The sequence below is a fragment of the Amphimedon queenslandica genome, unplaced genomic scaffold (assembly GCF_000090795.2).
Source record: "Amphimedon queenslandica unplaced genomic scaffold, v1.1 AMPQUscaffold_13487, whole genome shotgun sequence".
In the NCBI taxonomy this organism is placed as follows: domain Eukaryota; kingdom Metazoa; phylum Porifera; class Demospongiae; order Haplosclerida; family Niphatidae; genus Amphimedon; species Amphimedon queenslandica.
The window spans coordinates 126,789-143,530 of record NW_003546277.1 but is presented as its reverse complement, the minus strand read 5'-3'; the positions used below and the strand labels follow the sequence as shown (position 1 = coordinate 143,530).

Here is a 16,742-nt window from a genome sequence, read left to right as displayed (position 1 = left end):
AAACATAGCTATAGCAGTGGGATATGGCAACAGCTTCAAGTGATATGAAAAAGAGAGGCTACCTGTACAAGCTACCAGTATCAGGAGGCGTTATAAAGGTGGATAGTATAATCAAGTCTATAGCAAATCATTTTTATATTTCATGAATCCATTTTTTGAAGGTATGGAGCAAGAGGTGGGCAGTCCTTCGCTCTACTTCTCATGATGGTGTGGTGAGACTGGAGTATTATGATAAAGAAGAGAATGAGGCCAAGGGAGAGAACAGGAGAGTCATCATACTGAGGAATAGCACTGGTTGCTGTGAGACTACTGATTACAAGAGGACAAAGCCTCACGCCTTCCAGTTCTCAAGTAGCATAGGTACATATACAAAGCAAAAGACATTATCTCCATTAATAGTTGAATTGTACTATCTTTGCTATTTTAAACACAGCTGTATGTATATCTTTATCTTGCATGTACACATACAGGTCATCATGTCTTCTCTACTGACTCTAAGACAGATCTTGATGACTGGATTGACTCCATTAACGATGCCATACAACAAGACAAAAAACTACAAAGGAAGAAGAGCAAATCCAAAACAAAAATGGCAGAAGCAGCAAGATCAATCACTACTCTCCATTCAACTGAGAGAAGCACAAGTGCCAGTAGCATAGGCAGTACAGGATCAAATGTTCCTCATCCAACAACACTCATGGGTAAGCAAATGAAACAAGGATGTGTTCATGTTATTGCAATATTATTATTTCTTGATAGGTGTATATCAAGTAGTTATTGATGATAATGATTTCTCAAGTCAATTAGGAGCTCATGGTAATTGCCAGATGAACGTTGGACCCAGAGGACTCAAACTAGTCTCTGATGCTACAGGATCTACAATTGGTGCTTGGCATTACAAGAGAATACGCTCATACTCAAAATCAGCAAACCGTCAGGTCATACTTGACATAGGGGGAACCAAGGATGGGTCTCCTGGTGGAAGGCTAGTTCTTTCCTCTGGTTCTTCGAAAGAAATGTTCAGTATGATTCATAGGAACATTAAACTGCTACGAAATATGAGAGAGAAGGCATTAGCAGAGAAAGAGAGAAGCGAAGCAGCTGAAGTAAAAGAAAGAGTAAAGACAAAAGAGCAGCAGCAACAGCAGCAAGATCATAGTAAAAGATCAAGTCTTGTAAGTAGACCAAGAAGCATGGCTTATGAGCTCCAACAAGGAGATCAAAACAAAAGAGTATCATATCCTTCTTTTGCTGAGCAGCAAACGGTCGGCAGTGATCTCATTCAGCTTGAGGGATTTACAGATGGTTTGGAAGACGATGAAGACTTTCAACAATTCCTCGATAGTCTTGATCCACTGATGCAGCCTGTACTGGAAAGTGTCAATGAGCTAACTAGTGAAGTGTATGATTCACCAAGCGACTGTCTACCTCCTCCTCCTCTTCCTCCCCCCAGGCCTACTCAATCCAATTCTTCCATCACGACAAATCCATTTGTGGGACCTCAAGGCCAACAGTCTCCAGATAATGCATCAAATCCATTTGTGAATGTTGATCCATTCAATACTTCACCACAAGGAAGTTTCTATAATTCCAAGGAAGACATTTTTGAGAACTTTGACAGTGGAGGAGGACAAAAGACTAGCACTCCAAGCAAATCTGCCAGCAACAACCCATTCCTTGCTCCAGGTGTGGCACCTGAGGCTAAAACTGGAAGTAAGAATCCTTTTGCCATGGCTAACACATCACTTGAAAATGAGCTAAAGGAATTGGAGAATCCTGAGAAACACACATACGCCAAACCTGTCAAGCCAGCAAAGAAAATGAGTCAACAGGAATTTGATAAAGTATGGAAGGACATTACAGCAGACTTGCAATTACCACCAAATTAATAATAATAATAATAATAATAATAATAATAATAATAATAACAATGAGGATTGCATGCACATACATGTAATTAATTGTATTTATTTATTATTTACATACGCTATATGTTATGCACGTACAGTTTAACTTTGTTTCTTCCTATTCTTTTATGTCAATAATGAAATTTAACTTTTTTTGCTTTATTCCTATTTAAAAGGCATACAAAATTCTCAACACAATCAGCAGTACACATACTTGAGTAATCCTTCTCTATCTTGGCTACCTGGTGCCTTTGCATTGCTCAAAAAATTACTGCTATATGATTTGCTAATGCCACTGGCTAATGATGATGATGTTTGATGATTTGTAGTTATGTTCTTTGCAGCTAAAGAAGAGGCATTCTGTCTTAAAGCAGGAGGAGGTAATAATGGCAGAGTATCAAAATCATTTTCTTCAAAATCATCATCAAATGGATCCAGTAGCTTCTCCTGACCTTCTATTTCCTCTTCCTCCATGTTGTAAATAGCTTCCATAATGTCAATGGATGCCAGCTCAGATTCATCCAGTGGCTCCCAATCACTCTCATTCCCACTCTCTTCTTTCTCCTCTTCCTCATTCTCCCTAGTTAAATCAATAACAGGTTGCTGCTGCTGCTGATGCCTTTGAGTCTTAACTTTAAAAGTCATGTCATTTTTAGGATGAAATGGTGAAGGTTTTACATGACTCCAAGATGGCTTTGTTGATGACTCTACTGCCTTATCTTGCTGTTGGTGTCCATACTTCATTTGCCTTGTGTAGCATTCTTGCTGCAGAGCTTCAAGCTCTTCTCTCAACTGGTGATAGAGTCTTTCAGAGGAGCTGTTGTGGCAAGCCTCTAACTCCTGTACATGCCTTTAAATAAATAAATATTGATATTAATCTTTATAATCTATAAGACTTACTTCTTTAGTTCAGGGTCTTCATCAAGTCCTTCAGTTAGTGAGTACTTTTCTTTTTCAAGTGAAGCCTTTTGAGACATTAGTCTATCGTGTTCATTTTTTACAACTGGATGTAATAAGGCCAATTCATTATAGCATGTTTCATAATGACAAGTTCATGTATAATACATTATAAATATTAGTATCTTACTAGCCATTGTTCTTAGGAGTATCTGTAATGGCTTTTCTTCTTTAACTAGTTTCTTCTCAGCTTTCAGCAGCTCCTCTTTTCTAGACTCCAGCTGGAGGCATTCTTTTAAAATCAGTCGAAAAATGAAAATGTTACGAGAAATTGAACATACGTTCTTCTAAGAGTCTAGTCTCTTCTTGTAGAAGTTTCACCTGCTTCTGGGTCTGGAGCTCTTGATACTTAATCCCGGACCCCTTCAGATCATAATTACTATTAAATTCACTCAATTCTGCTTGAAAATCATCTCTATAATTGAAGAAAGAAGACAATTTTAAAATGACATATATACACTCTGTTACCTTTCTTTCTCAATAGTTTTAGTCAACTTATCCTATAAAAATAAATAACGATATATAAACAGTATTAATTTTTACCAATTCATTTTCTAAATCCTTAATTTCTGATTCCAGTTCTTTATTCTTCTCGTCGAGTGTTTCTTTCTTTATTTCAATCATTTTTTGTTTGACCTCACAATCAACCAGCGACTGCATCTTTACTATCCTCTGTCCTTCCAAAGATGACGTCCTATCTTTGGCTCTCATCAAATCTCTCTGCAATGATTCTATTTGCACATTCACTACATTACAGAGTATATTATACACATAAATATTATAAAAGCAAATTATAATTGGCATCATTCAGCTTTATAAGTTACAAGTTATCACGCTGGTCATAATGTCTTACACTCTTTCTGGTAGTTTAGGCGGTTGTTGAAGGTTTGCTCAGAGTGCAGTATCTCCTGGAACAGCTGGTTCAAGGAGTTCATCTTTCAATTCTTCAGTTCAGGCATTAATTATTAATTAATTAAAATTAATATTCATTAAAATAAAAATTATAAAAATAATTAAATTAAGTATAAAAATTACTTCTAAACTTGTCACTACCTAAAGAAAAGCACAGGGTGATACTATGTACAATAATAGTGTAACATACCTCAATATTTTAATGGCGGTTTGAGCTGCTAATCTTCCAGCTGCACCAACAACACCACCACCTTCAAAAACACTCATAAAATACTTTGTCTCTCTTTCTCTCTTACCAGGATGGGCTCCACTGCCACAGAGGAGGAGTCCCTCTACATCAGGGCAGGTATAAGATGGATTCAAACTTGTCGGTCTGTTCACATACAACTGAGACAATGACAATGAGCCATGGAATATATTCTAAACATCACGAGAGCAGCTGGTGAAATCATATTGCATCATTTTCAAAGCAAATCTACTTAAAATTTCTACAAAGCATCAAAATAATGATGCTAAATCTAGGTGTGATTTTGGGTACCCATAATTCAAAAAAATAACTGAAGGAATCGACTGAATAGCATAAGGGAACTTACTCCTCCAGTTAGTCCAAATATTCTCTCAAGATCGGGAGGAGTGAGTGTCTCCCAGTCAATAATTAAGTCTTTAAATCCAGGGGCATACTCTTCAATCTTATCAAACACTGACAGGGGAAAAAGAGGATCATTATGTCAAAACCCACGCTATTACATCTAATACCTAATTGTGTATATTTCTCTTTTCCTTCACTGCTCCAACAGCTGCTACTAGTCTCAGTATAACCAGCTGGTGAATAAGGAGTGTATTGAGTGAAGAGAGAAGCAACATGACAACCACTGGGAGCTAACGTAGGGTCCAGTGCAGAGGGCAAACACATTTCTATAAGGGGTCTGAGACATATATAAACACATAATTTACAAAAGTTATGGAGACTATACTTTCTGGACCAGTTTCCTTGCAATACGTCCACATAGCTTTCGTGCAGCTGATCCATGCTCTCAGTGTTGAGGTGAATGGTTGTTCTGTGGTGAGGACCAGGGGAAGAGGAGGAGGGAGTATAACCAGCTGGTGATGCTATGAACTGCGGCAAACCTTTAAGAGCAACTACAAATGAAAAGGAGACTACCAATAATTATAAAGACACAGTATCATGTACCGTTAATTTTAGTTACAGTTGATGTGTAATCGTATGATGAGAGAATCTTCTGGAAGGATTCAGAAAGTGTTCCCTGCAATAGAATTAAGAAGTAATAATAAAAAACTCCATCTCTCTCTCTCTTCTGTGTTACTTGAGGTAGCAAGGTTTCAAATGTGATGCGTGGAGTTGCATTTGAGAGTACTACTTTAGCTTCAACTTGAGTCCCATCTTCTAAGAGTATACCTTTAGCCTTTCCATCAACAACTAGTACCTCTTTCACTGGCTGCAAGAGAGAGAAGTTAAAGTGAATATAATTATAATACTTTACTTTTTCTGTAAAGAGATGAGCTCCACTTGATAAAGCTGATCGAGCTATGGCAGCTGATACTGAGCCCATTCCTCCTTCAGCATAGCACCACGCGTTACGGACACCATCCATTTCCCCCATCACATGATGGAGTAATATATACCTGCATGGCGACAAATGGTATCCACTCAAAAAGTATAATGGCTTCTATTACTCTTACTAGTGCTCTGTCTCATTCTCTTATCTTCTTTCTTTCTCATTTGCCCTTTCTCTCTCTTCTTTCTTTTTCACATTCCCCCTCCTCTCTCTCTCTTACCCACTCCCAACAGAGTAAGGGCTCAGTAGTGCTCCTATAACAGCATCAGTAGCTAGAGTAGCCTTGAGGACATCACTCTCAAACCATCTGTTCAACACGTACAGGGAGACACTCGATAATGATACAGGAGTATGATAATGGGTTACTTATCTTGGAGGCTGGCGACATTACCAGGTCATAGAAACTGGGCAAGTCAGTTTTCAGACTAGACACTAGTTTTATACAATAATTTAATTTCATATTATATTCAATACTCATCTCTTACACATTTTCCCAAAAGGTATCATTGATCTGATTACTTGAACACGATCTCTCCAGCTGCTCGAGTTAATGTGAGACAAATTGAAAGGAACATAATCCAAGAGAGGATCAAGACTATAACCTATCACATGACAGTCACACGATAATTCTACACTTTGGCTAGATTTTCCTATGCATCTACACATATTAAGTTCCTTTATCTCAAATAGCAGAAGTAAGTAAATACTGATCTCATGAATGACTTACTTAGTCTTTCTAGCCATTCTTCATAATCTCCATAAACCTTTAGCAACACTTGAATCACAATCATTAATGGTGGCTCTTACCTCAGCATCCTTCACCGAAAACTTAGCTATTTCTTTTCTATTTTTGTTTTGGTCTCCGCCCAACAAAAGACTCTCATTACTGTTGATGATCGGAGTGAAGGAGTTGGGATCACGGAAATAGAAATTTAATCCGTGTCTCTAAAAAAATAATAAAGCGAACCTTTTAATTTTTGTTGGAATCAGCTCAAACTTTCTACATAGAATAAGGACATCACTATGTATCAAAAAATGTAAAAAATTTGGGGCGATTTTTTATCCATTTTTTGGAAAAAACCATGGGCTATAGCCTTGGGTATTTTTCAGATTTTTGGCATTTTCTTAAAATGGCCGCAACTCAAAAAATTGAAGTCGGAATCAGCTCAAACTTTCTACACAGCATAAGAACATCAATATGTATCAGAAAATGTAGTAAAAATTTGGGGTGATTTTTTATCCATTTTTTGGAAAAAACCATGGGCTAATATAGCCTTGGGTATTTTTCAAAATTTTGACGTTTTCTTAAAATGGCCGCAACTTGAAAAATTGAAGTCAGAATCAGCTCGAACTTGCTACACAGCATAAGGACATCAATATGTATCAGAAAGTGTAATAAAAATTTGGGGTGATTTCGGAGCCATTTTTTGGAAAAAACCATGGGCTATAGCCTTGGGTATTTTTCAGATTTTTGGCATTTTCTTAAAATGGCCGTAACTTAAAAAATTGAAGTCGGAATCAGCTCAAACTTGCTACACAGCATAAGGACATCAATATGTATCAGAAAATGTAATAAAAATTTGGGGTGATTTTGGAGCCATTTTCTGGAAAAAACCATGGGCTATAGCCTTGGGTATTTTTCAGAATTTTGGCGTTAGTGTAATTTTTAACTTTTAGCTCGAGGTCTTTAAATACAACTGGTCTTAGTAAACTCAGTAAATACGAAGCCCGTGAGAACTTAAATCCAGGAACAATCTCCTCAGTCACAGCTGCACCTCCTAAAACATGACGTCTCTCAAAAACGGCAACTTTCTTTCCTGCTTTAGATAGATATGCAGCCTAGAGAGTATAAAAAAGAATAAAATAACTAAAATAATAATATGGGATTTATTATTATCAGCAATAATGTTACGTACAGCAACAAGCCCATTGTGTCCTATAAAAAAAAGAATAATATTGAGTATAAATCAAGTTATTATACTCGTTATTGATACCTCCTCCAACAATGACAGCATCATACGGGGCTTCAATGGTCTGTGTGGAAGGTATGGTGGTTGTATCAGAGTAGCTCCTCGAGAGAGCGGCTGGTTGGAAGGCTCTAAATGAGAAAGAAGTTCCTTTCTGATAAGCTTTCCTTAACATGTGTGAAGACATTGCCATTGGAAGGCGGGGCTAGGTGGGTGGGGCTACTTGTCACTTTGCATTTGCAGCAAAAAAATGATGAAAGTTCCCGACAGGTAAGCAAAAGTATTATAATATTATCTAATGATATAATTTCTTTGCATTGAAGGTGGTTGGATTATACTCCTTTAAAAGATCATATAGAAGGAACTAGAATAATAGCGATAAAGACACCACTCAAAGAAGTAGACTAGTACTATTGTTCTTACTCCATAGTTCCTTTTGTTCAGTTTTTCAATACAGGACTGACTAGTGAGGAGATGGCAAAGAGAAGAATAGATACTGGAGTGCCAGTAGAGAAAGAGTAAGTGATGAAACCTTGCAATACCCATCGGGTGTGGCTTGTAAGATATACATTGTGCAAGCACATGGGCTTGTGACTCTAACACTGCAATATATCAGTAAGTATCATTATTTTTATTTTAGATTCACATCCACTCAGTTGGTGAGAATGCTACAATCGAAAAATTTAAACCTGGGACTTGTAATTGATTTAACAAACACCGATCGTTACTACAGCTGGAAGGTAGAGTCTTGAGATTATGTATGAGTTATTGTTACACCTGCAGTCTTTTGAAGACTTGGGTATCGAACATTACAAGCTACGCTGTCCAGGACACGAAATCCCTTCAGAAGAAATATACAAAAGGTAATTTTAAAATAAATAAAAATAAAATAATAATTATTTTACTTGTAATAACATAACTAGCTATGAATATTGATTAGTTAGTTAAACAATTTGCTGACTAAGCATCATGTATGCCATAGTCCACAGTGAAGGGACGAAGGAGAAATGGCCTAAAGCTCTTGAAGCACTGAGAGTAAAGTATGAGACAAAATGGCCATCTAGAGTAAAGGTGTTTTGTTATGGAAATGGGGAAGAAGTTTCAACTGTTTTGCCTCAATTGAGTGAGTTTCGACCGGCTTATACATGTTTCTTGGCTCATTATTCTGAAGCTATTGCTCCTTTTGTGGTAGAAGTTCATCAACTGACACGTAAAATAGACCCAGCCAATCCTTACACTGATACAATATGGGGGATACTGACTGGGATTAATGAAGACGATGTCCTATTTGCAATTAATGAGGTGGAGCTCACGGTACATAGGGTTTTAGGAGGCACACCTGTCAACTTGAATAAATTTGAGTCCGGGTCTTGGTACAACGAGGGGGTCGCTGGTGCTTCAGTTCACAAGGTGACAGAAGAAGAGGGTGTGGTCAAGAAGGAGTGTCCTTTAGATGCTACATCTGTACTTACGGGGGAACTGAGCGCGGAGAGAAATGTGGCCAATGGTACAGGGGTAGACATGATGGTCACCAGTGGTCACGCCTCGGAAAGAGATTGGAACATTGGTTACTCGTTTAAGAGCGGAAAGTTTATTTGTCCAACAGGCGAAATGGTAGGCCAGGCACTGGATGGTTCAATACATCCTATAAAACACAACGGAAAACCAAAGATCCTTAGTGCCGCCGGAAATTGTTTAGTTGGAAATATAGACGGAAAGAATTGCATGGCATTGGCTTGGATGCATTCAGTAGGTGTGGTCCAAATGACGGGCTACCTTGTTTCAACCTGGTATGGATATGGTGGCTGGGGCGTTCATCAATATTTCATCGACATGCCTGGAACACTCTCCTTTAGTCAGTCATTCTTTGCTAACAATCAATCTCTGATATATAAGCTACACAGTGAGTATCCTGAAGTAGCATCAATCATTGACAGTGGCATTGATCCAAAGGATGTGTCTCATGGTGTTGATAAAGATTGTGCTGGGCTCCTTCATGATAGAGATGTGGTTGCATTTTATGGCGATCCTGCATTTGAAGCAAAACTGGCCACAAAAGAAGACGAAACTCCATACACTGTTACAATCCTCCAACTTGCTTCTGAGACCCAGGGAGATTGGAAGAAATACGAAGCCAAGTTTGTCTTCAAGTCCTCCTTTGGTAGACACCCCATTTATATATTCCCTGAAGCTGTGACTGGGTACAGGCTGCTGGGAGGTGAGGCTGTGCTCACTTGTCGGTTTTTGATGTTTACTGGTTCATTCAAAGCAGAGGAAGAACACATCATAATATACGAGATTATTCATTGAATTTATTGCATGATAATGTTATAACAATTTTAAATAATAATTATTTTGTTATTCTTGAAGTTAGTTTTATTTGTAATTTGTAGTTTTAGTGAAAGGTTATCTCGATTTCTTTCCAAAGAGAGCAATGGTATGTATCAATGTGAATTTCCTTCATCTTGTGATGCCTTTCTTAGAATATGTTGCAGTACACTGTACTCATGGTGTTAACAGAACAGGCTATTTGATATGCAGGTAGTGATGAATGCTTCGGTGAAGCTGGGTATCATGTTAATTCAATTCCTTTCAGATATCTAGTTGAGCACTGTGGTTTTGAAACTGAAGATGCCATCAAAAGTAATCATTATCAATATTGTTGTGTTTTTAATGATTGTTAATGTTTTTTTAATTATGCATACTCTAGAATTTGGTGATGCAAGGGGCCACAGTATGGAACGAGAGAATTACCTCAAGGATTTGAGAAAACTTGTTAACGAGGGAGACAAGAGTAACAACGAAACCGGGATTCACTTGAAACACATGCCAAAAGAAAGAACAAGGCGAGACTATAGAGAGAGAAGTATTTCGCCAAAGCCCGTTTCAAATTTTGATCAACAAAGCTCTAGAAGAGAGACGTATTGTGATGCTGATTGGAGATCAAGTGAGAAATGGAGGTCACCATGGAGCAGCAGCTATTACGGCAGAAGTAGAGACAGTGATTACTGGAGAAGAAGCTACCAGTATTATGACAGATATGGGCAGAGGAGCTATCACCTAGGTGATACTGACTGGAGAAGAAACTATGATCATCATCATTATGGGTATGATTCTCACTATCAGCCACCACATCAAAGAAGAGATCACCATCACTATGAAAGTGGTCCAAGATATGGTCATAGTCATGAACAGGATAGAAGTCTGTATAGAGATTTTTTTGATACGAAACCCAACGGAGAAGGTAAGATCAATTTCTTTAATTGTATATTTATGGTAATGTTCTTATTTTAAGATTTCAGTTCAGGGTCACAGGCCAGCAGGAGTCATGAATACAGCTACTGGTGCCCACAGGGAAGGCCACCTTCCTCTCGAACACAAAGTTGATTGTATATAATGATAATATGTAATTGTTATTTCAATAATAATAATAATAATAATAATAATAATAATAAACATACAGTAGATTTTGACAGTCATTATGTATAATATATATAATAGAGAGTTTAATGAAGCTTGGTAGTATCATCTACTACTTGTAGGAATGAGAATGGATTGTGTGTGACTTGGATTATAAGATATGATAGTGCTCTAACTGTGCAGCTAGGAAGAAGTGACATTTGGTAGTTGTGGCCTGAGAGAGAGTGATTGAGTGATTTTGCCTAATTCACGTATGTAGCAAGTATTGCAAACTCTAAGTAATCTTTCATCATCGTCATCATCATCGTCATCATTTTTTGGCCCTTGTGGTAGGTAATGTGGAGAACATTGGGCACAAACAACCTATAATAATAATAATAATAATAATAATATTTATACATCTAACAACATAAAGTTTATCATTGCCTGAAGCTAAGTTTATTTTATTATGCTTTAGTGAGTGTATGGACTAGGATCACTGTTGTGGTTATTACAACTACATGAAAGTGAATCTTAATATGGCTATGTGATTGGAGCAAGGCATACCTTTCCACAGGCCCTGCAGTGATGTTTACGTCTGAAGAAAGAGAACTTATCGTGGCAGCTGTGACAAGCATGTGACTCTGAATCAGCTTCCCATTCAGTGCACACTAAAAAAGGACAATAGTTTAATTAAATGATAATTATAATGTTGACAGTTTAATTTAATAATAATTATAATGTTGACAGTGTCATTTGATGTTTGCCTCACTGGCTGCCAGCTTGCAAACTTAATTAATAAACCGGGACTTACTTTCAGTCGATGAATGCATTAACGAAGTTAGTGAGAGGTCAAATGTAATGGAATCAGAAGGCATGTCAAATCTATCTCTGAGCTTTGCTTCTCTCCTTCTTCTCTCTTCCATAGTCTCTTCCTCATCTTCTGGTTTGCTCAGTGTGAAGATGTAGGCTTGTTTCATGATGGCCCTTAGGTCTCTGGGATAATTTGACTGCAACTGGTCAGCCACTTTTGATATTGAGATGAAGAGTGCCTTAAGTGCCTCATTATCAACACTTCCGTCAGTTGAGAGAGTGTTGGCATCCTCACAGCTACACAGAGCCTTCTCAAGAGAAATGATCTCCTTTTCACTTAGTGAGCTTAAAGAATCTCTGAAAAGTGAAGAAAATTGAAAATAATATAAATTATTCATTTGTGAATTAAAGAAATGCTTTTCATTGTTGCATGCTCTGCTACTGCTTACTTGATTTCCGTGAGTAAGCGGTTGTATTGCTTGAAGCATGAGGGTGTGTTTGACCTTGGTCTTCTGGGATTAATAGGACCATCAACATTAACAGTTAAACCACTAGAGAGAGAGAGAGAGAGAGAGTCATAAAAGGTTTATCTGACTTGATGAGGTATACTTACAATATAATGGAGAGTCTTGGTATAGAAAACATGATTGTTGGATCCATCATTTCCAGCATGTCTTCAGTGAAATAATTATTTCCAATTGCCCTGTGTATGCATAGAAAGAAATGTATCAATTACACCATCACAACAGATAAAGATAACACCAACACCACAAAAATGTATTTATGGAAACCTTGCAAGACTACCACACACAAAAACATCATGCACTAACTACGTAAACATTGCATATAAAACCCAAGGGCTTCTCATTGTGAACTAACTGCCTCTTGTTCTAATTAGTTTCAACTGGCTCATGACATCACAATTACATCATAATAAACTGAAAACCACCACCATTATGAGTTACCTTAGTGTTGCTTCAGAGAAGAGGACAGCTAGTTCGTGTTGGTGGAGTAACTGAGTCTCTGTTCTTATGTTGAACATTATACTCATGTATCTATGTATGGAGAGAAAGGAGGATTAAATTACTTTAGTATACTACACAAGAGATCCCCATAAGGAAAGGCTGGAGTAGTAATCAGTGTAATTAAAAGGTAAGCAACTAACCTGAATTCAAAATCCACCCAACTTCGGTCAAATTCTTTTAAGAGTTCTTTGACCTGTAGAAGGAGGAAAAAGAGAATACATTTTTAAAATGTATTAAATTCTAAGGAAATGTACAGCTATAGTACAGGATATGATGTACCAAGTGATGCATGCCTGACATTGCCTGTGCATTACTATGCAAAAGAAATTAGTTCAGTGGAATTTAATGTTCATACATCATTTCCTGAGTTATAATTGTGGCATTTGGCAAGACAAACTCTTTAACTTGATGGTTACATTATTAATTGCTAACCACATTGCAAATACTCTGGACACTATCATGGGGATAGAAAAACTCCACAGTTTCAGAATTGTGGCTATGACTTAAGGGAAATGGGAGTCAGCCACCCACAGTCTACAAAGGCCCTTTGTATATACAGTGTGGGCTTACAAGCTGCACCCTTTCACCAGAGGGAAAATAACAGGAGGAGCAAAAGATGTACCCTTTGACGGTGGTGACAGTCCAGGCTTTGACAGCTCATTGAACATTGAAACCACAATACTAGGACATTCTAGGAACTGTCACCATAGAAAGCATGAATGGACTTAAACCATGAGTGTTATGAAATGTGATACTTGATACTGCATGTATACATCAATAGCCATGAACGTAGGCATGATAAAAATAGCACACATGTTGTCAACAAGTCATGCACTGCTAATTGTATTATTAATATAATTACATAATGCTGCAGTTAGTGGCTTACCCTTTCAGAGAAGAAAGGCTCGTGATAGTAATACTGTTGACTTTCATCTCTTAGTCTCTGTCGGAGCTGGCTGATTGATTTTGAGAGACGAGTTGCATACGGTCTTATCTCTAGTGATTCTATTTCATGATTAGCAATTTGGGAACCAGCAGCTAAGCACTAATGAAGAGAGAGAAATATTTGAAATATGCCATGATTAGCAAGTTATTAATGTTGATACTCACCTCTGCACCAAACCAAATTGATCCTGAGCCATGAATTGAAGAGAGAGAGAGAGGGAAAGAGAGAAAAAAAGAATGAAAAGACTTGATATTATTAATGTTGATATTGTACCATTGAAATCTTCAGTCTGCATTTCGTCTGGATACTTGATCCTAAACTCTGTCGATATCTGTAGATCAGGAATGGCCGTTTCCACAAGATACTTGAAAACGCCAATAAGATTGTGCTGGGAGTCTTTGAGCTGGCGGAGTAGCTGAGAGCGCCTATCTAGATTGTCTGGGTTAGTCTTCATCAGTTGGCTTAGCTCCCTCATCTGGTGCATGACTGAGAAGTCGCAGTGATGGAATAAAGCCAAGGGATGTTTTGAATCAGGCTAGGATTGATGGATAGTGCAATAATTTCTCTGTATACTAAGATTCCAGTCAAACTTACCCCTGCTATCTTGTAAAAGAGCCTCCTAATTGACTGCATCTTGCTTCTGATTGTTTTCTACTAAGCTACAAGAAGTTTTCTCACTATTTCCTTTAGCAATTCTACACTGCCCGCATCGTTTATATACCCACGTAGCATTCGAGCCCGCCCACGCGCAATGAATATAATTAACATAGTATGTGATTTCTTTGTGGGGAAAATTTGGAAAGCAGAAGGGGAAGAGAGGGAAAGAAAGATAGTCAGAGAGGGAAAGGATTAGCTGTCACTAGTCATAGAGGGGACAGGATCACTGGAACCCTTTGGCCTAAAAGAGGATACAACATCTGAAATGAGCCAAATCACAATAACACATGATGAATCACTCTCATCCCCACATGATCTGTACTACCATATCTTATCCCCACATGATCTGTACTACCATATCTCATCTCCACATGATCTGTACTATACTGCATAGTCTGATATTGTTTTGCTTTCTGACTATTTCTCAGCCTTTCTGTGTACTCCTCTGATATCCTTGCTCTCTCTCTCTCTCTCCCCCAATCCTTCCTCCTCTCTCTCCCTCTGACCTTGAACGATTACGAACAAAAGGTGAATGTTCTCCTACAAGAGAGTCATCACTTTCCTCTGCGTCACTCTCATGCTCTAGTGTCTTCCTTTTTCCTTTTTTCCGTCCATCCTTTTCCTTAGCAGCCGACTTTGCACTCTTCCTATGATGAGAAGAACTTCAAAAACATAATCAAAGAAATGATAAAAAGAATACGAATAAAAATGATAAATTCTGTAAAATAAACACACACACACACACACACACACACACACACACACACACACACACACACACACACACACACACACACCGCATATACGCCTCAAGGTCACGTTATATAATAACAAACTATCTCAGTTCAAGTTCAGTTTGGAAGTATATAACTTTGCAAATGAGAGAAAGAGAAAGAAGAATAGTAGAAGTTAGGAGAGGGAGAAGAAACAAAGGAGGGGAGATATGGAGGAAGAGAGAGAGAGAGTGAAACAGTAATAATCCCACATAGGAGGAGACCCTTACATGCATTTAGTCTGAAATCATAAACTATGATAATCTCCCTCCACAGTTAGCAAAACAATCACTTGATTACACACACATATGTAATACACACACATAATACACACATATATGTAATACACACACGTACATTAGTCAGTGTATAGAGGACAAATGGACCATGATATGATATTGTACACAAGTATATGTCATTTTTAATATAAATGCAACTAAAAGCAACAATAATTCAATAAGCTGCAAAAAGATACTAATTATAATAAAGAATATATATATATATATATATATATATACGTCATATTTTATCATCTGGATCTAAGAAAATTACACTATCCATTTTAGGATGTTTGACACGTAATAAAGTTATTATAATAATGTAAATAAACTTCTTATTAATCCTGCTATACATATATGAACATGTATCGGCTAGTACTGATATCATAAAAGGTAAATGATGAAGTACATGTGTACATAAGAAGAGGATAATAATGACAACAAAATTACCGAGAAGTTAAACTAAATGATGTCACACCTCAATAGTGAACAATGTGGCACTAATCCCAAGAATATGATAACCATATGATAACCAACCAATCACATTAAGGTATATTACTGTTTGGATAGGATTGACATATCACTAAATAAACAAACAGCAGAAATACTCTCAGTAATTATAATATACAGCATACTTACATGTAGTAAGAACATGTGTAGTACCCACCCACCCACACTAATGATAGCAACCCAGTATCATACTAGTTAGTATAAAACTTGAATATTAAGTAAAGTAGGTGGGGGGGGGGTAAAGTCCCCCTAGATTTTAGTAGTCTTAATCCCCTATTCCCCAATTTTAACAAAGACCCCCTCCCTAAATGTCAATACATTTATTATCATTTTATACCGACCCTCTCCCTCCCTCTCCTAAATTATGATGTAAAGGCAATGTTTATAAGCTGTAATCTCTCATGTACTTGACTAGACGTTAATTCACAAAGTGACGGATGACGACATGTATAGACTAAATATGATATACTAGTGACATCTGTCCTCATCACATCATCCTAACTCCTACAATCAAACATACCAATTGACATCTTAACGTAATCATTCTTCCTACACAATCTATGTCATCCATATTACTATTTCATATACATGATTAAACATACATAATTACAGTAATTGTATACACAATACCAGGAATCAGTGCACTATGAATTAACATAACGTTACATTACTAGGAATCAACCATACAAGTATATCATACACACGTACATGTATACAAAAAGTGATTGCTGTGAAGCCATTCCGCCTACAGTGTACACTATGCACGTGTTGAATTGATTATTTATTTTGTTTTTTGTTAAAATCATTTGCAATGTAAATCTTTTACCGTTTGCTGGATTTCATTGATGACTTTTTAACTGTACTTGAAATAGAAAAGCTAATGGGAAGAGAAGGAGAGAGAGGGAAAGAGAGATAAAGAGAGAGAGAGAGGGGGGGGGAGAGAGAGAAGGAGAGAGAGAGAGAGGGGGGGGGAAGAGAGAGAGAGAGAGAGAGAGGGAGAGAGAGAGAGAGAGAGAGAGAG

The 16,742-nt window shown here is 37.4% G+C and overlaps 5 protein-coding genes across 6 annotated transcripts in view; 2 read left to right on the top strand and 3 right to left on the bottom strand.

Moving 5' to 3' along the window:
- The first annotated feature begins 3 nt into the window (after positions 1–3).
- On the top strand, positions 4–2,069 carry LOC109580539 (uncharacterized). The gene is made up of 4 exons (XM_019993831.1): positions 4–98; positions 162–360; positions 471–701; positions 760–2,069. Exons 1-4 carry the CDS (start codon positions 24–26, stop codon positions 1,887–1,889), a joined length of 1,635 nt encoding a protein of 544 aa, XP_019849390.1. The 5' UTR covers positions 4–23; the 3' UTR covers positions 1,890–2,069.
- A 1,654-nt stretch (positions 2,070–3,723) lies between these two features.
- LOC100637951 (pyridine nucleotide-disulfide oxidoreductase domain-containing protein 2-like) lies at positions 3,724–7,531 on the bottom strand. Of its 2 annotated transcripts, none has more exons than XM_019993828.1 (17): positions 7,348–7,531; positions 7,270–7,289; positions 7,025–7,192; positions 6,161–6,298; positions 6,081–6,117; positions 5,839–5,955; positions 5,724–5,785; positions 5,574–5,671; positions 5,279–5,420; positions 5,102–5,233; positions 4,969–5,041; positions 4,751–4,916; positions 4,533–4,702; positions 4,370–4,476; positions 4,073–4,196; positions 3,967–4,027; positions 3,724–3,808 (listed from the first exon to the last, which is right to left on the bottom strand). In XM_019993828.1, the coding sequence occupies exons 1-17, from the start codon at positions 7,511–7,513 to the stop codon at positions 3,796–3,798; spliced, it is 1,794 nt and encodes a 597-aa protein (XP_019849387.1). In that variant the 5' UTR covers positions 7,514–7,531; the 3' UTR covers positions 3,724–3,795. The 2 variants fall into 2 exon arrangements, with proteins under 2 accessions (XP_019849387.1, XP_019849389.1); XM_019993830.1 differs by lacking the exon at positions 3,724–3,808 and adding an exon at positions 3,822–3,917.
- On the top strand, positions 7,528–10,747 carry LOC105316941 (probable tyrosine-protein phosphatase F54C8.4). Its single transcript, XM_019993835.1, has 10 exons — positions 7,528–7,590; positions 7,644–7,719; positions 7,765–7,838; positions 7,961–8,060; positions 8,104–8,183; positions 9,714–9,757; positions 9,804–9,861; positions 9,917–9,963; positions 10,031–10,564; positions 10,616–10,747. The coding sequence occupies exons 1-10, from the start codon at positions 7,571–7,573 to the stop codon at positions 10,705–10,707; spliced, it is 1,125 nt and encodes a 374-aa protein (XP_019849394.1). The 5' UTR covers positions 7,528–7,570; the 3' UTR covers positions 10,708–10,747.
- A 139-nt stretch (positions 10,748–10,886) lies between these two features.
- Positions 10,887–14,239, bottom strand: LOC105316940 (lateral signaling target protein 2 homolog). The gene is made up of 11 exons (XM_019993833.1): positions 14,098–14,239; positions 13,777–14,038; positions 13,668–13,690; positions 13,444–13,602; positions 12,698–12,750; positions 12,498–12,587; positions 12,146–12,235; positions 11,982–12,083; positions 11,534–11,889; positions 11,287–11,390; positions 10,887–11,103 (listed from the first exon to the last, which is right to left on the bottom strand). The coding sequence occupies exons 1-11, from the start codon at positions 14,134–14,136 to the stop codon at positions 10,924–10,926; spliced, it is 1,458 nt and encodes a 485-aa protein (XP_019849392.1). The 5' UTR covers positions 14,137–14,239; the 3' UTR covers positions 10,887–10,923.
- Positions 14,240–14,275: 36 nt separating this feature from the next.
- Positions 14,276–16,742, bottom strand: part of LOC109580540 (condensin complex subunit 3-like) — a 6,219-nt gene continuing 3,752 nt past the window's right edge. The window contains exons 8-10 of the mRNA XM_019993834.1: positions 16,548–16,598; positions 14,667–14,807; positions 14,276–14,401 (exon numbers count right to left, since the gene is read on the bottom strand). Of these exons, the coding sequence (XP_019849393.1) occupies positions 14,353–14,401; positions 14,667–14,807; positions 16,548–16,598 (241 nt within the window). The 3' untranslated portion in view covers positions 14,276–14,352. The remainder of the gene's footprint in view (positions 14,402–14,666; positions 14,808–16,547; positions 16,599–16,742) is intronic.